Source organism: Hippocampus bargibanti, linkage group LG05 (assembly GCF_051943395.1).
Source record: "Hippocampus bargibanti isolate YZ-2025 linkage group LG05, ASM5194339v1, whole genome shotgun sequence".
In the NCBI taxonomy this organism is placed as follows: domain Eukaryota; kingdom Metazoa; phylum Chordata; class Actinopteri; order Syngnathiformes; family Syngnathidae; genus Hippocampus; species Hippocampus bargibanti.
The window spans coordinates 24429560-24451182 of record NC_142738.1 but is presented as its reverse complement, the minus strand read 5'-3'; the positions used below and the strand labels follow the sequence as shown (position 1 = coordinate 24451182).

Here is a 21623-nt window from a genome sequence, read left to right as displayed (position 1 = left end):
GAGGAGAGTTGCTTTGTCAACGTGTTTATTGTGCCACCATCATAGTCTACCTGCGGTCGTGACGTCACCGCTGCTTTTCGACCTGTCGCAACATTCTGTAGCAGTGTGACATATGCTACACGTCCCTTGCCAAACTATGAGCCGCGAACCCAACATCCCACACCCCGCCCGTTACGGAGGGGAGCCCGGACGCTGTGCGCAATTCCTGCTGCAGTGCTCCATAGTATTCGTCCAACAACCCTCCGTATACACCACTGACGCGGCCAATGCGTCATATGTTACATGCCTGCTTGCCGGACCCGCAGCCGCTTGGGCGTTGGCCGTCTGGGAATCCCGGCCGGAGCTCCGAGCCTCCTTCCCAGACTTAATCGCCGAGCTACGGCAGGTGTTCCATCACCCGGTGAGTGGGCAGGAAGCAGAGGCCCAGCTGTGGATCTGCCACCAGGGCAACCGATCGGCGGCAGAATATTCCGTTGCCTTCCGTGTCCTGTCAGCTGCCAGTGGGTACGACGACCGCGCCCTGCGGGGGATGTTTCGGCGCGGGCTCAACGCGGCGCTGAAGGACGAACTGGCCGCCCGCAACGAGTGCTCCAGCCTTCGCGAGCTGATCTCCCTCAGCGCTGCAGCTGGACAACCGGATGCGAGAAAGTGCCCGGGAGCGTGCTGCCCAGGCTAATCCCGAGCCGCCGGCGGGGACCCGAGGGGGCAGTGCCCGGACCTTTCTGCGTGGGGGGCACGCGGCCGTGGAGCCTATGGAGATGGGGGGCGAAAGGGCCGCTGTGCGGCCACCGGAGCGACGCAACACCGGCCCGGCTTGCCAGCTCTGTGGGTAGTTGGCTCACCGAGCCCCGGACTGTCGTAGTTGGGGGCCCGGAAAGCCCTCCAGTGACTGTAAGTTGCCCCGTCCTCCCAAACTACGGGTTCCTTTAAGGTCCGCGGGTGGGTTCACGTCCCGGAGACTTGAGCTGGATGCCGTAATACACGGTCCCACCAGGACCATGTCCGTTCGGGCCCTAGTGGATTCGGGGGCCGACGGCTGTTTCATAGACCCGCTCGTCGTGTCTGCGCTGGGTTGTCGGGTTGTCCAGCTGGGGGCGAGTCGGAGCGTACTCGATCTCGACGGTCGGTTACTCGCCGAGTTTAAGCAAGAAACCGTACTCTCTCATACTCTCGGGCAACCACGTAGAATACCGGCGGTTCTTCGTGATGCCTTCACGCACGGTTCCCATCGTGCTTGGGTTACCTTGGCTGGGGACCCACAATCCGGCCATTTTGTGGGACGGACCTACCATTCAGGGGTGGCGCCCCCTCTGCTACGCTCACTGCCTCAGGCCGGCCGCGGGCGGGTCGTCATCATCTCGCAGCTACCCACCTGAGGTTAGTAGTTTAGAGGGGGTCCCGCCCTGTTACCACGACCTACGACAGACGTTCAGCAAGGACCGCGCCCTGTCCTTACCACCGCACCGTCCCTATGATTGAGCCATTGACCTCCAGCCCAATGCTCCGTTCCCCAGTTCTCGTCTTTACAACGTCTCCCAACCCGAACAACAGGCTCTCCGGGACTACATTGACTCTTCACTCGCAGCCGGGCTCATTCGGCCGTCACGGTCACCCTTGGGAGCGGGGTTCTGTTTTATCGCCAAAAAAGATAAATCGCTGCGTCCATGCGTGGACTATCGTGGACTCAACGAAATAACTATCAAGAACAAATACCCGCTCCCATTGATTGACTCCGCCTTCGCGTCCCTCCAGGCCGCGACCGTTTTCACTAGACTGGACCTCCGGAGCGCGTACCATCTCATTCGGGTTAAAGAGGGGGATGAGTGGAAGACCGCATTTATGACGCCTCTGGGACAATTCGAGTACTTGGTGATGCCATTTGGTCTCACCAATGCACCCGCTGTGTTCCAGAATCTGATTAATGACGTCTTGAGGGATTTTCTGAACATTTTCTGTTTTGTATATCTGGTATATCATTTAAATTTTTTCAGAATCCCTCGAGGCACATCGCCAGCACGTCCGGCTGGTTCTGCAGCGGCTGCTGCAGGACTGACTATACATCAAAGCTGAGAAATGTGAATTCCACACCTCCTCCTTATCCTTCCTGGGCTTCATCGTGGAGCCGAAGCACGAAACAGGCTTCTGATTGGCTACCGTTCCAAGTATGCAAATTGCCAAACGATCGTTGGTTTGGCAATTTGCATAAGCGGCACGGCAGCCAATCAGACGTCTGTTTCGTGCTTCGGACTATACAGTGACTGTAAAGTGTACTTGAGAGTGATGAAAGGCGCTTAGTGGCTTTTAGCAGACAACGCAACGCAAACATTTCATTGTGCACCATGAAGACAAACGACAACTGGAGCAAAATCTTCAGCAAGGGATTATTTACCATAAATTAAGCAAAGGAGCATTTGTGGTAGGAACTTCCTTCATAAAAAAAATCCTTTATACTTTGCAACAATGTTTTTTTGCGATTAGTCATCTTATTGTGTTTCAAGTTGTGAAAAATGGGGCAGGCAACTTTATGACCAGGCAGGCAACTTTTCAGAGTTGTCTGCCCAGGTGTCCGCTAACTTTTTGTCATGAGTTTCAGACACTGGTATTGTCCCTGCAATGTTGATAGTCTTTTTTTGAGAATTTGTTTAGTCTCCCCAATGTATTGCTCTTTACAATTTTAATTTTTACAATGTATTGAATAAACTACATTACTTTGTTTTTCATTTGGCAGCCTATCTTTTGGATGCACTTATTTTTGCCTTTAAGTGTTTAGCGGTTTGAAATAAGTAGGAATTTTGTGTTACCAAAGGAATCTTAGTTTTTCAGAAACCTCTGCAATGTAAGGTACTGCTACGCCTCTTCTTTTAGTACCTTCAGAATTTTTGGTTTAATTCCCTATTCTTTTCTTTTGACAATTGTTAAAATACCACTGAGGGTAACCACAGTGAGTGAGTGCTCTCCTGACATGTTTTGACTCCTTTTCTCTACCTTCGACGCTTGTCGGTATTAGTTCATATTCATCTTTCTATTTATTTTAATTCTAATTCAATAATTTCTAATATGATAAGGTATTTTATCTTTAGCAGTCGAATATCAGCTGCACAAAATTTCTGATTGTAGCTCTTTTATTAATTTAATTATCATAAGTGGAATTTGCATGTCCAATTTAAATCTAATTTCTTGGAGCCGACATGATCATTCCTACTTAGTTCCATCCACTGTACCATATTGCACTGCCAAGAAATGACACACTTTCAAATAACCTTTTTCATTTCTATGATGTTTAATCTTGGATTAAATACATACAAAAACTGAACATATCACCATCAAGGTAATAAAAGGGTTAGGGTCACCTGAGCTCATAAAAGTGCCACATGTCCCCGAACTGACAAGATCACACACTATACAACATTTACAAGATTTGCGCTTTGCTCTTACACCGTTCACACTCGACATACGCGTGTCAAGATAATAAATGTCATTTATGTTGCATGCTGTACATACAGTATACTGTATTTGATAACAAAGGTGTCTTGATTTCATTTTTAGGAAGATATCGAATAATTTGATAATTGTGTAACAGCACCTCCTCGTGGAGATATCCTCAAATGACTATAATACCTTTAGATCAGTTCATTGTGATAGTAATCCATAATTGCAGATGAAAAGAAATAAATGAAACACTTTCAACAACTAAACATCGATGGGGGCATTCACAGTACTGTACTTATTTGTGGTTCTGTGTGAATGGATTTGCTTCAGAATACACCAAGAAGCCCGAAAAGGTGGTGTACCTCCCCTGGTTGCTGTACACGGCATAGCGATTATCATTCTGACTGTACAGCCATACAGTGTCGCCCTGCCGAAGGGGCAGCATCAGGCTCTGACTCTGCATCTCTCGTCTTTTGGACGTGTCGTCATCAAACACCATGGCATGTACCACGCCCTCCCCAGTCATCAGCTTCACTGAAAGAGCCTTACGAGGGTGTTTGCCTACCGTGAACGCGAAATAGTAAGTCCCCGGGAATCGGCAGGTGAACCTGCCCGAGGACTTGTTAAAATGACCCCCAATGTTGACAAATTCTACGTCGAAGATTAGAGGTGACTTTTGCTGCTGCTGCTGCTGCTGCTTGCGACTCACACCTATAAATGTGGATGTCCTTGCCACAGAGAAGGCCGATCTGGGGTGTTCGAATGGCTGGTGCCTGAGCCGAGATTCAGGCTGCGTGGGGCAGTTTGGGTGGCGAGTCAAGTCGTTGCTGATATCGCTGCTAGAAGAGGTGTCAGGATAGACGAGGTAACCAGAGAAGCTGATGTAAGGACCAGCATTGCTGTACAAAGCATACTGAGAGTTTTGCTGCAACATCAACCACACTGTGTCCATTTCCTCCAAAGTAATCATTAGGCTTTGACTTTGAACTTTCCTGCCCTTCTTGCGGTAGTCGTCATAGGCCATGGCCTGCACCTCCCGCCCATTCTTCGCCAAAATGACAGAGAGCATTTTATTTGGAAATTTCCCCACTGTGAAGGAGAAATAGTACACTCCTGGAAGGCGGCAACGAAAGTAACCAGTGTCTGGATTGAAATCCCCTCCGATGTTGACCAAGAGCTTGTTAAAAGTCACAACACTCTGCTTGCCCCCCACAATGCTGCTGCTGCGTGTAGCGGAGAAAGCTGAGCGGAGAACTGTTGTCACAGTAGGAGGACGCAGGGAGGAGATTGGGCCACAGCAGATGATCATGATCAGCAATGCTGCAAAATTAAATTGTGGCACACCTAAAAAAGGAAAAGACAAAGAAACAAAGTTAAGGTTCTAGAATCATCCGGTTGAAGTTGAGTTGTGATGTGCCACCAACACATTGTCAAACTGGGTATTGGCCTATTTCATTGCAGCCTAATGTCAGTCATATGAAACAACACTGGCAAATAATTGAATTGGTGTGATCAGTAGGCCCTCCATAATGTAGCTATTACAGCCTGTCCTCTCTACGAACACACAGGACTCAATTAAGTTCTGCTTCATCTGCTCCTGTGTGTGGTGAACAATGGACATTTTTAGGAGAGTTTGGTGAGGTGAGGTGGAATGGAATGACCGTGAAGTACAACAAATGAAGCTTTTTTTCTTTTGACACTTGAGTTTCATTGACTTGCAGAATTGTACTGGATATATAGTTTTCTTCCTTATCAGGGCATGCATTCAAAATGGGTTCAAAGTTGAAAAAGAATCAAAGTGTATTTTAGGATCAGTAAAATATGATAACAACATGGCAAGAGTTTTTGGACCCTGTGGGGCCGCCAAATGGAAGTGGTTATTGTAGGCTTGAAAATTTCACAAGGCACCCCCCTGGTTTCCTGGTTTCCGCATTTATCAAAAAGGCGATATATCAGATACTTTATTGAAGACAGTATAGGGTGTATAAGAGTGATATCACAGTTGTAATGCGATTTACCGAGCTGATTAAACAACAATGTCAACAGGATTATACTAGCGGTCAAATATTTTTTTTTTACATCGAAAAAGAAAGAAGATAAAAGAAGGAAAAAGAATCTAACACCATGGAAAAAGCTCAATAAAACATGAAAAACTCAGTCAACAATGGAGTGGGAGGGGCGTTCACACTCACCAACCTTCTAATAATGCCACAATCATAAAAAATATCCCATTGCATCCTCTAAAATACTGTACATCTCAACATTCTCATAATTTTCATAAGAGACAGAATTTCAATGTTTTTTTAATGTCAAATTATTGTGATGAATGAAAAATGTATTGATAAAACTCACCTGCTGAGCAATGTCGTGTATGAATTCCTAACATCTTCCTAATGGGGAAAATAAAACAAAACAAAGTTCCAAAGAAGAGATCGTTGGCCAGCTGTGGATGTCTCAATAGGTTCTCATAACAGGCCAGTAGTGCAAACGGCTTATCCTTTTGTCTGCATGCATTTGTCAAGAGGAGGAGCTCCACACCATCATCCAATCTTTAGCCTTCAGAGTATACAAAGGTCAAATCAAAGTTTGTGTGCAAATTCACCCTTTGTTGTGTCTAAAAAAAAATAGCCATGATGGATTAGACTCATAGGAATACTTGCTTTGTCCCAAGGCAGATATTTTATTGCGTTACAGTATTTATGAATAGTTTTAACATTGCTGTAATATTTGTCACGTGTTTATCTTACAGTTTTTCTGCAAGCAATTAAACATTTTCCAAAACAGTTTCATTGCTGACTTGCACCAATAAGAATTTAATGGCACTGACACATTAGCATGTAATAGTAAAGTCTTGTAAACTGTGATGAAACAGTAGACCAAGCGGTGAGCAAATTTTTGCCAGACGGTCTTTCTCGGGCATGTGCCATTATTCCACTGTACTTTTACACCATCCTGTAATATTTATTCAGATGTATTTTAGTTACTTTTTTTAAATAAATACAATATAAATTGTGACGCACAGCTTCAGCCTTCCAGTGTGGAGATTGTATGTTCTCTCATGTGTGAGTTTTCTCCAGGTTTTCCGGTTTCCTCACATATTCTAAATACATGCATAGCAGGCAGGCTGGATACTCTTGATTATCACTGGGTGTGAGTGTCAGTGATGATGTTCGTCTTAGTGTGCCCTGCGATTGACTGGCCACCGGTTCAGGGTGTCCCCCACCTACAGCACAAAGACAGCTGGGATATACTCTAGCAGACTCCACGGCCCTCGTGAGGACAAAAATGATGAAAAATGCATGCATTGGATGGATGGATGGATGGATGGATGGATGGATGGATGGATGGATGGATGGATGGATGGATGGATGGATGGATGGATGGATGGATGGATGGATGGATGGATGGATGGACTTTAATGTTAAAGTTATTTTCTGATTAGGCAATAGAGTAAAGAATCACTTTCAAGTATTTGACAAGCCTGGTTTTTGATGTGTACAGTACAATCGATGGTGTGCCGCAAGTGCTTCCATCTGTGGTCATGACGCAGAGAATCCGGAAGTCGTAGGTGTGTGCGTGCGTCCGTGCGCTGTCAACGAAAGGAGCCACTGACGGTGCTAAAGCTCGCATTTAATACAAGATGTCAGGACTGCCCCGCAGAATTATAAAGGTAATTACTTGATGTTAAATAATGAGCGTGTGGTATTATAGTTGCTGTGGTGTTTAGTCAATATATTGGACCCACCTGCCCAAACAATCGAATATGGGCTTTTTGTGCTAACGGTAGCATCCACCACGACACCGTTAGTTGTCCGAAGTGACTTCCGTTTTCTTCCTGTAGTGGTATTAGTTCAACGTTTTGGTAGAGACATAACCGGCCATACTCGTTGTGTTTGCCGACGCGAATAGTGAGAAACATAGTAAAATGTGGGGACAGTACGCGTTGTATATACGCGAATCGATGGCTATTGGTGACTGACGACGGTCTGCCTGGCTAAGTAGGCTAGCAATGCTAACCATGCTAACAATGTCTACAGTCGGTGTGTATATAAAAATGGGAAACACAACACGCCGGTATTTTGCACCTCCAATAGAATGCTTTTCACTCGTACAAAAGACACATTGAGAAATTGGCTGGTTTCCGTGTGATGTATTTGATCGTACGGCCCTTGGGTTCACTTTGCGTGTTAAAAATAATACAATTCCTGCAACAAGGCGATGGGTGAACGATGTCTCCAGTTTGTGATACCATTATTTTAGAATACAACTTGTTCAAACAAAGCCTTGGCGCTCTGTTCGTTTTCTATTCAGCCAGGCCTATTACAAACGAACATTAGACTGGGAGGGTACATTGGATTTAAATGATTCGGCAGGGAATTTAACGTGATTAAAGTTGGAAACTCGGATTCCAAACTTTTCACTGGTGGTTGACCGGTTATTATGAATGACAAACTATGCTGTGCGGTTTTTATTATTTAACCCTCATAGTATTATGTTACTGGTCAATTTAGATTCAGAAAACCTTTAATCGTCCCACAATGGGGATTATTATATTAATATTAATTACACCCGTTTCCGTTTTTGTGTTGACTGAAACACTGGATATCCTTTCTTTTTCCTTCAAAATAGTTCTAAAATATCACAATGGGATAGAAAACATTTGTCTCTCTTTTCAAATATGTTTATAACATCTCCGAAACACAAAAGTTATTTGACTTTTTTGTGTATATTTTTACATATGGGTAAAAATGACCCACAACATAATCAACGTGATTTAGTTTTCAAGATAATATGACGGTTAAAATTGATGAAAACAAATCAATCTTCATCAGGCATCAGTAATGTGCAGCAAGGGTTTTTTGTTTAACCTTTAAACTGTGTGGCGGATCTCTCCTTATTTAAATACTTTACTCCCCTCTTCCTGGCATCACCGGCACCTGTTGAGGCTTTCTCTGTGCTGTTTCGGGCTAACTCTGATTAGGTGTGTACATTTGAATGAATATGTCCTCCGGGCATGCTTCGTACATAAGAATCAAACCCAGAGGATTAGTGTGAACTAGACAATTTCATTGTGTCCTTGAAAAAATCCAAATAATTGAAAGTACGAAGGTCAGGGTCATTTGTAAATTACCAATACTGAAATGCTACTGCTAAAATACCCTCTCCATTCCTTACGGATGTGACACAGACATAATTGCATTGCTACTGTATATGGCAGAACCTTTGAAGCACATGTCTACACATTGACGCACATTGACCCAAAGTTTTTTTTCAATGTCACACTCCGATTCAGTACTGTGCTGCCCATTATTGACATATGAAGTGGAGATTTTAAATGTACATTACACCACACACAAGTGTGCACGTGATTCGAAGACAATCCCAAAGACTGAAATATTTCTGACACTTAGAGAAGGGGTGGCCAAAAATTTTGGACTGAAGATCTACTTTTGAATCAACCAACCTCTTGCGATTGACCAATTACTATGCACACACTCATATGCATGCACATACACATGCATTCCATGATGAGCAGCGGCACATAATGCCTCCAAAAATGAACGAAAAAGAAAAATAAAGTAGACACAAGAGTTTATTCAAAAGAAATCACTGCGTACCTTTGCAGGAGACTTGATGAGGAGGCCTGTGGCGCACTTTTGCAGCCTGTTTACTGTCGTAGCTCATGCGTACCATTTAAAAATCCTTCTCTTGGCCCTTCAGATTGCTATTCTTTGTGAGTGCTCTTGGTAAATTGTACACGAAATGAACTGTGACACGATGATGTTAATGATAATGATGATAATAATAGTAATAATCATTTTTAAAGTGATATTGAAACACCTCTGATTGAAAGCTGCATTTGCAGACTGCTTAGCGCTGACAACTTTCAGGGACACAGGTTATCTGGCTCATCGGGTTAAAATTCGTAGAATTTTTTTTCAATACCTTTTATGAAAGTATGACTGGTAGGACAGTTTTTGATTCAATGTTTTTTTAACACAACACATATATTGCAAATGTGGACAGAAACACTACTTTTTTTCCCGCATCACCACTTGCAATTCACTTAGGAGCAGTCCACAAGTGACTGGTCAATCACAATCAACGTTAATGGGCACCCCCAACTGAAAAGTTTTCAAGAACAGTGTTTAACCTGCTATGATTCCCATACAAAATAAAACCAGGCTTGCACCATGGTCTTTTTACATTTGATCCTAATATGCTTTCAATGACATCACTCGCTGGAGATTGACAAATAATTGGATTTTCCTTGTTAAATATGTTGTGAGGGTTCTAACTATGAACCTTGGAGGATTATGAAAGTATCTTTGAAATGGGTTTTACCACGAAAAATGATTCAAAAGTTTCAAAAGCAGCCAAACGATGGACAGCAACAGGTCTGCCATCTCATGAAAGGGCATTTAACTGTTTGACCTTTCACCAACTGGGTTTATATTGAGTTATTTTTCATACATATTAACACACATTATTATCCAAATCACTATTGAATATTTTAGGATATTTTCTGTTGATTATTCCACAGCTTAATTGGATACAATTTTTGTGTTAGTCTATTACAAAACATTTTTGGGGGCGGGATTACTGTGTATTAACTATTTATTGTTCTTTATTTGGTGTTGTTGTAGCAAAAAAACAATAACTGCTATACAACAGCTAAGCAATATCACGCGAGGGAATGAAATTGCCAACTTTGTCAAACAGATTCAGTAAACTCCCAAATGGGTGTCAGCACACTCGGAGACGGCAGAAATTATATATTCTATGGGCTTGCTACACAAACAAGAGGTATTCAGGAAACTTGCAAATGCATACCTGTTTATCTCAATTATTACGTTTTAAAGAGACAAGAACCAAAATCAAAGTCACAATGATATTTCGACCCTCCCATACAGTGAATCAAATACTTGACTGATTGTCTGGACTCTAGAGCAAATTCTATAATTTTGTCTTGATGTCGACCTGGATGGCGTTTGACTTTGGGGGTGCCAATATAATTCTCCTCCAGAGAAGAAGACAATTGGTTTTCAAACTCATTGCTCTGCATTGTATAGAGTGGGAAGGTAGCCATTGAGAGAAGTATCGGAACTCAACAATGTAAATTATTATTATTATTATGAGTGACGAAACCAGCTACAGACTGTTATTGGTGGGAAGATTGGAGGCCTTGAGCCTTTGGAGCGTGTGACTACGACTGGCAGCCCCTCTTGTCTGTGTTTTCACTGCATGGTTTTGTCTGTGGGTTATCTAAAACATTTCAGGAATTTCCCTCTGAGCTGCATTCAAGAGAAGCCTGTCAAAAGCAAGTACGGTAGCTTTTCAGGATTCTTCTTCATTGCCTCCTAGTTAGCAGGTTCACTCATTGTCAGCTGTGATGGCCATAATACGAAGCTGCCAGACTGGATCAGATGAGGACAGAAAAAGCAGGCCAGGGTCTGAAGAGTTGTTTGTGTATTAATAGTTTAGTTTGGGAGTGGATTAGGTTAAGAGTTGGCTGCAACAATGAACACAACAAAGAGAATTACACAATTAGGGTATTTAAGGACAAGACATGTTAGTTCTCTTTGCCAGTGTTCATGCTAAAGTCAATGTAGAATCCATTTGACATGCTAACATGAAATTATTATTAACATCCGTAAGTTCACCGTCAATTGAAATCATAGTAAATATTTTTTTTCCATTTAGGCTGCCAACCTTACTCAACGACTTACAATGAAGTTGACAATCAAAATCGCTAATAACTTAATAGGTGGCGAATTGTTTATCCGTTTTATTTATTTGCTGCTTTGTTTTTATGTCGAACCTGCCTTATCTCCGACTTGTCCTTCTGGCTGTATGCACAGTAGTAGTAACCTGTGTCATCCGTTATACAAAGAGAAGCATTATGGGTAATGCAATGCATGGCTTACCCATGTCAATAATCGACTCCTAAAGTTCATGAGCATCTCACTCAAAAATTCCCTTTCAGGGAAGCACAATGGTGATAAACAAGCATCTAAAAAGGAAACATGTTGTGGGTGATGTCTGATTTCATTCCTGTCATAGGTTTGTGTTTGGAAGCTACCATTAGCACACAGCCTACCTTGACTGTTAATGTAACACAATGTCTTGTTTGCTACCATAACATACTGTAGCATTGACTAACTATGGATTACGGGGGCATTCGTGAATAAACTCACATTTATTTACAACCGAAACACAGATTTCTTTTCTTTACTTCTTTTACCTTTGGTTGGTTTGGTTGAACAGGCATTCACAACCACTGGTGTTGCGTTTCTGAACTGAAACATAGCAATACTCAAAATAACTCACAATTACCTATTTGCCACAAGCCCCAAAGGTAACAACAATAAAATATTAGCCCCCCGTTTCATGTCCATACCCCATTTTGTCCTGATCAAGTTAGGAACACTTGTTGAGTAAAATGAGAACGTTTTGGAAAAATGTAAAAAAAAAAAAAATAAAAAAAAATCTAAGATTGTATTTAATTCTCTTGAGCACAGTATATCTCTTAATTTTGCTCAGGCGATTTCATGAGCTCTGACATTTAAAAAATGCATTGTGCCCAACAATTATTTCTTTTTGTCTTAACAGATAGTTTAAAGTAGTGCAACTCTGTAGTGTATAATTTTTTGTTCATTTTCAAATGCACTTCATGTTCACTGCCACACTATTGCTTTGAATTTCAGTTGCATCATCATTTATAAAAATGTCAGATGTGCTGGTACAAGCTGTAATGTTTTTATTAAAAGTTAAATGTAATATCATCCTAGTTATATGTGTTGTTAATTTATACATATTTGGGCTATGCAAGAAGCGTTTGCTTGCTGCTGCAGTCTGCGGCAATTTATATCAAATTAGTCTCTTAATTACAACTTCTGGTGATTAGTCGACCGACAGAATAATCACTTGTGGCAGCCCCATCGCCCAGATATAATTATTGTAATTGTCTTGTGGTGGGTGTATGTGAAAAAGTAATACCTATATTAAATAAGTAACTTCACTAGATACAAAATGTAATATTAACTTCCACTTGATTAGAATGATGACCACTCATGACCAGGTTTCATAACTTCCCTAGTATGTTCTTGAGAGACAAGAATTACAGATACATTTTACATCACATGACAGTTGTTTTAGAGCAGGGGTGTCAAACAAATATTTTTGCAGGGGCTACATTTTAGTTATGGTGTCCTCTCGGGCCGTTATGAGTTTGGGGAAACCATTAGAATGTTTCATCTCCTCCACATGTTATATACAGAACGCACATCAAAGTAATCAGTAACTAGTTTTAAAATCTATAGTCAAGAATAAATACAGTTATTTTGGTTTACATTTTGTTAGGACTTTAGCAAGCATCATGGCACTTGACATGGCTGATTCACTTTTGGGTTCCGAATAAAATGTGGCGGGACTGATTTGGCCCCCGGGCCTTGACTTTAACACCTGTGTTTTTGAGGCTCTTGTGTCACCCCACATATTGCTAAGATAAGAGAGAGCCCAGCTTTCGTTAAATGGACTGCCCATGGGATGCCATCATTTGCCTGTCTCCTGTTCTGCCTCGCTGGGCAGTTAGGGTTTGTGCCAGCTTTGCCAGTTATGTTATTGGGTGAGAAACTGTGAGGGTGCTTATGATGGTAAGTAGCTCCTCCTGTTTCATAACAGTGGGGCGAACGTGCACAACAGTTACCGATATGTTTTCACAGATACGAAGTGGACCCTAGGCCCACCACACACACCAAATAAAGTGGCTATACTTGTCTTAATGGTCTACAGCAGTGATTTTCAACCACTGTGCCGCGGCACACTAGTGTGCCGTGAGAGATTGTCAGGTGTGCTGTGAGAAACTATCCAATGTTCCTTTTTAAAATGTAAAATTTTACAAACATTTATTCATCATTTTCTCCCAATATTATGCAATTGTCCGGTGTCCGTGCTGAAAAGACTGGGAGGGTAATTTAATAATCGTCCGTGTAGCAACACGTCACTGATTGCCTCGTTCCGGCGAGATGGTTAGTGGTGTGCTGCAAAAAAATTCCAATGTAAAAAAACGTGCCTTGGTTCAAAATAGGATGAAAAACACTGGTCCACAGTGTAACGCCACGGAAATGTTGGCCACAAGGACACTTGCTTAGAGTCAAATGTAGAACAGGCGGTGAATAGCTTTGCAACTTTGTCGATGTTAACACTTCCGGGTACTTTGCATAAGTCAGACACAGCCAAGCCATCTCAATACACTATATTTGTGCCTTGTGTTGTCCAATATTAATTTGCTAGCTATAGAATTGGATATGTCCCTGTATCTAAAAAGCAAAATGTGCACTCTGCATTGTTGAAATGCACAAGGGCAGTCCATAAATGGGCTGAGCTATCATTGGCCTCTGGAAATTTCCACACCCCCTCCTATATTCTTGCCCATTTCGTCCTAGACAATCACACCATGTTTTCGTGGTTCTCAGAACACATGGTTTACGAGTGGTCGTGAGCCAGAAATTGAACATGTGGCAGATCCGTCAAAAATGATACATGATTGAAATCAAACCTTGCACGGCCATTACATTGGAGAGGGACCTGGACACCACATTTTTTTGTTGTTTCTGCCTTTGCAATGTACAAAATGCTCAAAGCAGACCACCTTAGATTTTATTGTATGGTTGTTTCAATTGTACACCTCAGTGTACAGAGATTACAGATGATTGGAAGACTGTCCCTCTCACCTCTACTAAACCAGCATGGGTACAGATGTAAAAAGAAGGAGGTGGATAAGTAGTGCAGATTATCTTCTTTTCCTCTGTTTTTCCTCAGTGGTAGTAAAAAATAACCCTGGACTCATGCAGCACCTTCTAAGAAACCAAGTGATGCTTAAAAATAGAAAAACATCTTTAGATAATTTAAGTGTGTATGTCTACAGAATGTATCAAAAATGTCGGGTTTTTGCATGAGGTGCCGGGGAAATAATTGTCAACTAAATCTTGAAACCACATTTTCACTTACTAGAGGGAGTTCTTTGTGTCCCAGTGGGGGAGAGTTGGGTGGAGAGCGAAAGAAATGGCGTCCTCTATTGACCTGTTTGATCTGTATGCAATTGTCACGAGCAGATGAGTAAGAGCAAATCAATAAAAACCCAAAACAATTGCCTGCATGTGCATTGTACTTAACAAACAACTTGTCTCATCAGAAAGATAGTATAGCTAAAGTTAAAACCTTAGGACCTTTGTCAACTTCACTAAGTTTTTTAAGGTGATTCTTTGCTCCGTGTTGTGCCATGTGCTTTCAAGGGACCATTTAGTGAAGGATAAGCAGTGTGGTGCACATGGAAGTCGTTCCACCACCACCTGCTTACTTCGCATACGTGCTACAGTGAGGGGTTGGTTTGGCAACGTTGGCTCTTATGGAGCATTTAAAAAAGCCAGAGAAAAAACATTCTTTTAATAATTTGTAGGTGGTTTATGGTTGGATTTACAGATATCTGTGCTATTTGCCGTGTATTTATCCATTCCTCTCTCCAGTTGACTTATTACTGTACTTGTCTTGACTCACTCACTGGACGTTGCATCAAGGCACTTATAAATGGAATGTATCATCATCATCATCATTATTGTTATTATTATTGTTATTACTATTGTTATTATGATTATTATTCATCAGCCTTAGTGGAGTTTAGCCTTTTATTGCTAATTCTGTCGCCCTTATGACAAAGCTGCCTGACTGATGAGCTATCCATTTTCAATCATGCTTGACTGCTGAAATTGTGACACTAAAAATGAGGAGTATCGTCTGTGACCGTTTTGTATTCATAATTGTACTTTATTTTTTCATTTACCAGGAAACTCAGCGTTTGTTTGCAGAGCCTGTGCCAGGCATCCAGGCAGAGCCAGATGAGAGCAACGCTCGCTACTTTCACGTGGTCATTTCTGGACCACAGGACTCACCTTTTGAGGGGGGTACATTTAAACTAGAACTATTTTTACCAGAGGAATATCCAATGGCAGCACCGAAAGTTCGCTTCATGACTAAAATATATCATCCTAATGTAGACAAGCTGGGAAGAATATGTCTAGACATTCTAAAAGGTAAGTAACAAATAATTTTCATATTGACAGTTATCAGTTTGTGGATATTACTCTCGTCCTACCAGAAGTGATAGAAAATCGTGTCTCACAAATATGTTGGATTTTGGAGCAAGGCGTCATTGACAATTTGTTCTGTTATAGTTTGTCTGCAGTTGAATTGAGAAATTTGTCATTTGAGTTTGCCCAAAGACCGTTTGAACTAAAACTTTCATTGTGTGTTGGTTAATACTTTGATATATGCCCCCATAGTGTTACCTCATCCACCATCCAACTCTTGCTGCCCTTTTGCCATACTCTTCATCCGACTTACCACCTGTCCATTTTCATTGTCTTAGGTTTCCGTGTTCTGTCTTGTGTTTATTCATTTCTTTTTATTTTCAGATAAATGGTCACCAGCTCTGCAGATTCGCACGGTGCTGCTGTCAATCCAGGCATTATTAAGTGCACCAAACCCTGATGATCCCTTAGCAAATGATGTGGCGGAGAAGTGGAAGACAAATGAAGCTGAAGCTATAGAGACAGGTAAGACTTTCAAATGAAGTTGCCAAGATCTCAAACTCTTTTTAACAGGAGCACAAGAGGCATTGCTACACAGTAATCGTGGTGTTAATAAGAAAGAACCTGACCATTATGATACTGACATGTTGCATGTAAATATTGTTTATGAACACCCTTTGTCAGATTGAAAATAATTTTCAGTTTTGCAATAATAGTGTCACTCGTCAGAACAAACTTTTACATTATTTGTTTTGTGAGCAAAAAAAGACACCTTTTCATTTTATTCCGCCTGGAGGAAATCGAAACCCGGATGGCACAAAAAGTCTTGAACTTCAATGAAAAGAAGCCACAAGTGATACTGTTTGGCCCATGTACATCTCATCCTGGAGACTTGGGCATCTTGGCTCCTTATCTGAAGTCAACAGTCTCAAACTTTGGTCTTAAACTGGACAGTGACTTTAAACTTGACCGACAAATTGGTGCTGTTGTTAAATCCAGCTCCTTTTATTTTAGGCAGCTGTTTAAAATAAAACGTCTCCTCTCTCATGAGCAACTTGAAGCAGTAATTCATGCTTTTGTCACATCTTGTCTTGATTACTGTAATGCGCTTTACTTTGGATTCAGCCAATCCTCCATGAAGCGTCTCCACCTGGTCCAGAATGCTGCTACTCACCTCTTGACTGGGAGAGCACACAACTCCTTCACATCCCTTCATTGGCTCCTTATGTATTTTAGAATTCTTTTCAAGATCTTATTATTTGTCTTCAAATCTTTAAATGGCCTCGCTCCCTCTTACCTTTCCGCATCCACCCCTACACACCTCCCCGACGCCTCAGGTCTGCTGACCAGCCATTATTAGATATGCCAAAAACTAAACGGAGGCTCAGAGGGGATCGAGCCTTTTCCATTGCTGGTCCCACTCTCTGGCATGACCGGCCACCGGCTTTCCATTGCCTGGACGCAGGTCACCGGGGCCCTTCTCTAGAGCCAGGCCTGGAGATTTCATCTGTGCTGTATGTCATGCATATTAGCATATTTGACAATGAAGCTGACTTTGACTTTGAGGCCTACGCCCATGGGGCCCGGTCGGGCTCAGCCCAAAGAGAAAATGTGGGTCCCACTTCTCATGGGCTCACCACCAATGGGAGGGGCCAGGGGACTTGGGTGCATTGTGAGCTCTGCGGCAGCCAAAGGCAGGGACCCTGGCGGTCCAATCCTCGGCTGCAGAAGCTAGCTCTTGGGACGTGTAACGTCACCTCTCTTGCAGGGAAGGAGCCCGAGCTGGTGTCCGAGGTTGAAAAGGTCCGACTAGATATAGTTGGACTTGCCTCCACACACAGCCTAGGTTCTGTTACCAGCCCTCTCGAGAGGAGATGGATGCTTTTCCACTCTGGAGTTGCCCACGGTAAGAGGCGTAGAGTAGGTGTCGGCATACTTATTGCCCCCCCGGCTCGCCGCCTGTACGTTGGGATTCACCCCGGTAGACAAGAGGGTTGCTTCCCTCCGCCTTCGGGTGGGGGGGATGGGTTCAGACTGTTATTTATGCATGTGCCCCAAACAGCAGTTTAGTGTACCCATCCTTTTTGGAGACCTTAAAGTAGTGGTTCTTAATCTTGTTGGAGGCACCGAACGCCACCTGTTTCATATGCTCATTCAGCGAACCCTTCTTCCAATGACGGTGCCTACTAACTGCAGTCTAGACTGAGGGGTGGACCTCTGTGGCGGAGGATCCACCGAACCCCTGAGACCTTCTCACCGAACCCCTAGCGTTCAATCGAACCCAGGTTAAGAACCACTGGCTTCGAGGGTATGTTGGAGAGCACTCCCTCTGGGAACTCCCTTGTTCTGCTGCGTGATTTCAATGCTCATGTGGGCAATAACAGTGAGACCTGGAGGGGCATGATTGGGAGGAACGCCCCCCCCCAATCAGAACCTGAGTGGTGTTTTGTTATTGGCCTTCTGTGCTCGACACGGATTGTCTATAACAAACACTTCGTTCAAACATAGGGGTGTCCATATGTGCACGTGGCACCAGGACACCCTTGGCCGCAGTTCGATGATTGACTTTGTTTTTGTATCATCGGATTTGCGACCGCATGTTCTGGACACTCTGGTGACGAGACATGCGGAGCTGTCAACTGATCACCACCTGGTGGTGAGTAGGCTCCGCTGGTGGGGGAAGATGCCTGTCCGACCTGGCATACCCAGACGTGTTGTGAGGGTTTGTTGGGAACGTCTGGCAGAATCCCCTGTCAGAAGTAGTTTCAACTCACAACGACAGAACTTTTCACATGTCCTGTGGAGGACATTGAGTCCGAATGGACCATGTTCCGTACGTCCCTTGCTGAGGCGGCCAATCAAAGTTCTGGCTGTAAGGTGGTTGGTGCCTGTCGTGGCGGCAACCCCCATACTCGCTGGTAGACACCAGTAGTAAGGGATGCCGTCACGCTGAAGAAGGAGTCCTTTCGGACCTATATGGCCTGTGGGAACCCTGAGACAGCTGACAGGTATCGATTAGCCAAGCGGTATGCGGCTTCGGTGGTCGCGAGGCCGACATCCGGACAGCTTAGAGGAAATTGTGGTCCACCATCCGGCGTCTCAGGAGGTGAAAGCAGTGCACCACTGCTGCTGACCTCGACTCGGGACGTTGTGAGCCGTTGGGCAGAGTACTTCGAAGACCTCCTCAACTTCACCAACACGCCATCCTTGGAGGAAGCTGAGTCTGGGAACTATGAGATGGGCTCCCCGATCTGTGTGGTTGAAATCGCCGATTTGGTTAAAAAGCTCCTTGGTGGCAAGGCCCCAGGGTTAGATGAGATTTGCCCGGAGTTCCTCAAGGTTCTTGATTTTGTGGGGCTGTCTTGGCTGACAAGCCTTTGCAACATCGCAAGGTCATCGGGGAGAGTGTCTTTGAATTAGCAGACCAGGGTGGTGGTCCCCCTTTTTAAAAAGGGGGACCGGAGGGTGTGTCCAACTACAGAGGGATCACACACCTCAGCCTCCCTGGTAAGGTCTATTCAGGGATCCTAGAGGGGAGGGTCCGTCGCGAAGTGGAGCCTCAGATTGAAGAGGAGCATTGTGGTTTTCGTCCCGGCTGGTAAGGTCTATTCAGGGATCCTAGAGGGGAGGGTCCGTCGGGAAGTGGAGCCTCAGATTGAAGAGGAGCATTGTGGTTTTCGTCCCGGCGGTGAAACAGTGGACCAGCTCTACACCCATAGCAGGGTCCTCAAGGGTGCATGGGAATGCACCGGTTGGGTGCACCCAACCGGTCTACATGTGCTTTATGGACTTGGAGAAAGCGTTTGACCGTGTCCCTCGGGAGTTCTGTGGAGGGTGCTCCGGGAGAATGGAGTACACTGGAGCGCCTGATCTGGGCCGTTCAGTCCCTATATGATGATGATGATTGTGTATCGATTTCCTAACCAATATATTGATAGTTGCTTTATTGCCATACCGTGAGATAATTATCGTGTGCCTTGTATCACATACCTTGCTGTATAGTGAGGTACTGCTGGGAGGTTCCTACCTGTGCTGAGGAGTAATCAAACTCTCTTTTGAAATTAATTTGCAGTACTCCTCTACTTTGTAGACAGTACTTGCAGTCAGTTAGAGCTGCAATTCCTTTTTATTTCTTAGAAATAGTTGTTGTATATTCAAAGCATCGAGGATCACATCTATGTGGGCCGTCAGAGTCATACATGTCTTCCCTGGCCTGTAGGTGGTGTTGATTACAGTGATAACAACCCGTTTCACGTTATCATTTAAACGTTTAGTTTATGAAATCACTTGACATAAATTGCAGGAGGAAGAATCCTTTTTTGAAATTTTCTTGTTGACCTTTCTTACTTTTCTCCTCCTCAGCCAAGTCATGGACCAGACTTTATGCCGGGAACAAATGAGGCGACCAGCATCCTGTCAAGTGAAGAAGACACACACACTCACACGGAATCAAGTGTGAAGACAAGTCCTCATGTTTTGCCAAAACATGTACCTCCTTTATTTGCATTTGAAGGAAACGGTCACATTCAAACATACACAGGCGCACATATGCTATAAATAAACATGAATATAATGAAAAGGGAAAAACTGCTGGCGATTAGTGAATGCGTTCTCGTAAAATGACTCATCTTTGTCTGAAATAACTTACTACTGTTTGCTCAAATGCTTCAGTATACTCACCTTGGCTTTCTTTGTACATCACTAGTCTCAACTGCTGCTTTTTTAAGCTTTTCAAGAGGGAAAAACCCAGGTCCCACATCTTTGCAGGGGTAAGTGGGTTTATTGAGGGTTGCAAGGATCAGACAGCAGAGGGATTGGGTGAAAAAAGGAGGTCTACTTGTGGCCAGTATGGTTTTTATGTTCATTTTAACCTTTTGTTCCTTTATCACTGTTTAGTAAAAGCAACTAACAACTACTAATAATTATCCCCTTTAGTGTAGCGTGACACACATGGAGATAGTGTTGGGCTAGCCAATCTCAAAACAGCTCTCCCAATTGAACTCGCAACTAATAGGACTGAAAGCCAAAACTGAGCCTGTGCTGTTAGGATGGACATTGTGGACCTTGACATAGTTTGAGGTTTGTTTGTTTGTTTGTTTGTCTGTTTTTTCAATTTTGCAATATCTAGTCCTCCTATAATTTTTTTTTTCTTCTTCGTACAGTCATACTAAACTCCACTCAGCCTTTCTTCTTCTTGTGCATTGTCAGTCTAACACTACAAGACTCAGTTGTGTCTGATCTTCTTCCCGCTGGTATTGAGACCACCAAGCAGGGGTTGCATTTTAGCACACATTTTAGCACACATTCACATTATTTAATAATAAATCAGGATTGGTATGGCATATGTGAACCTGGAGTGTGCCGTAATCAGTATCCTCTGGTTTAGGTCTGTGTACGATATGACACCGGACAACATTTGTGGGCACAAAGCCAAGTTCATTGTAAATGTATTATTTTCCATCATTTGGAGAGGAACATTTTTCCTGTTCTGAGAATGTTTAGAAAAACGATCATCTGCATACATTTCAGTTCTGTAAATAAACTCAATTAGTTAATAAACACTTGCTTGGGTTTGATTTTTGCAATCTTTTTGTCTTTAAATTGAATGATGGACAGTATGTACGCAGTGATCAATAGTCACAAATCCGAACATTTAACAGATTTTCATTTATTCTCGGATAAGACCAGAGAACAACTGCAAATTCTAAATGTGGAGGCTGTGGTGGCCTTGCCAAAATAATGCGAATGCTTCCATTTGTTGGCTTGGCAGCACCTGCAGTATTCACTCATGTTAAAATAAGATATTATGATGATTACTTCCAGCCTGGCCTCAATATACCAATTTCCAATAGCATGAAGGCTCTATTTTCATCTTCCCTAAAATGTTCTAATAAAAAAATAACAAAGAAGACCCTGCTGACACATTTCTTCCATCAAAAGATTTCACCCCTTTAATATGTTAGACAGTGAAGCAGAGTTATGAATTAGGGCATTTTTTTTTAAATTGGCTTTACGTTGACTACATCTAGATACCGGCAAGCTACTTAAAAACATATATTAACTTTATAGTAGTTGAACTTGTGAGGGTCCTGTGTGAGGCAAAGC

The 21623-nt window shown here is 43.0% G+C and overlaps 2 protein-coding genes across 2 annotated transcripts; one reads left to right on the top strand and one right to left on the bottom strand.

The window, feature by feature from the left end:
* Positions 1 to 3291: 3291 nt before the first annotated feature.
* Positions 3292 to 6350, bottom strand: c1qtnf13 (C1q and TNF related 13). Its single transcript, XM_088997417.1, has 2 exons — positions 5782 to 6350; positions 3292 to 4773 (listed from the first exon to the last, which is right to left on the bottom strand). Exons 1-2 carry the CDS (start codon positions 5813 to 5815, stop codon positions 3725 to 3727), a joined length of 1083 nt encoding a protein of 360 aa, XP_088853543.1. The 5' UTR covers positions 5816 to 6350; the 3' UTR covers positions 3292 to 3724.
* A 600-nt stretch (positions 6351 to 6950) lies between these two features.
* ube2na (ubiquitin-conjugating enzyme E2Na) lies at positions 6951 to 21094 on the top strand. Its single transcript, XM_088997421.1, has 4 exons — positions 6951 to 7099; positions 15275 to 15521; positions 15903 to 16043; positions 19881 to 21094. The coding sequence occupies exons 1-4, from the start codon at positions 7070 to 7072 to the stop codon at positions 19916 to 19918; spliced, it is 456 nt and encodes a 151-aa protein (XP_088853547.1). The 5' UTR covers positions 6951 to 7069; the 3' UTR covers positions 19919 to 21094.
* The last annotated feature ends 529 nt before the right edge of the window (positions 21095 to 21623 follow it).

What these genes read in the sequence shown, in the direction of transcription:
- c1qtnf13 (XM_088997417.1), bottom strand. Translation starts at nt 5,815, where the DNA reads ATGTTAGGAATTCATACACGACATTGCTCAGCAG. An exon ending in TACACGACATTGCTCAGCAG is followed by an intron (nt 4,774 to 5,781) that starts GTGAGTTTTATC and finishes TTCCTTTTTTAG; the next exon opens with GTGTGCCACAATTTAATTTT.
- ube2na (XM_088997421.1), top strand. Translation starts at nt 7,070, where the DNA reads ATGTCAGGACTGCCCCGCAGAATTATAAAG. An exon ending in TGCCCCGCAGAATTATAAAG is followed by an intron (nt 7,100 to 15,274) that starts GTAATTACTTGA and finishes TTCATTTACCAG; the next exon opens with GAAACTCAGCGTTTGTTTGC. An exon ending in ATGTCTAGACATTCTAAAAG is followed by an intron (nt 15,522 to 15,902) that starts GTAAGTAACAAA and finishes TTTTATTTTCAG; the next exon opens with ATAAATGGTCACCAGCTCTG.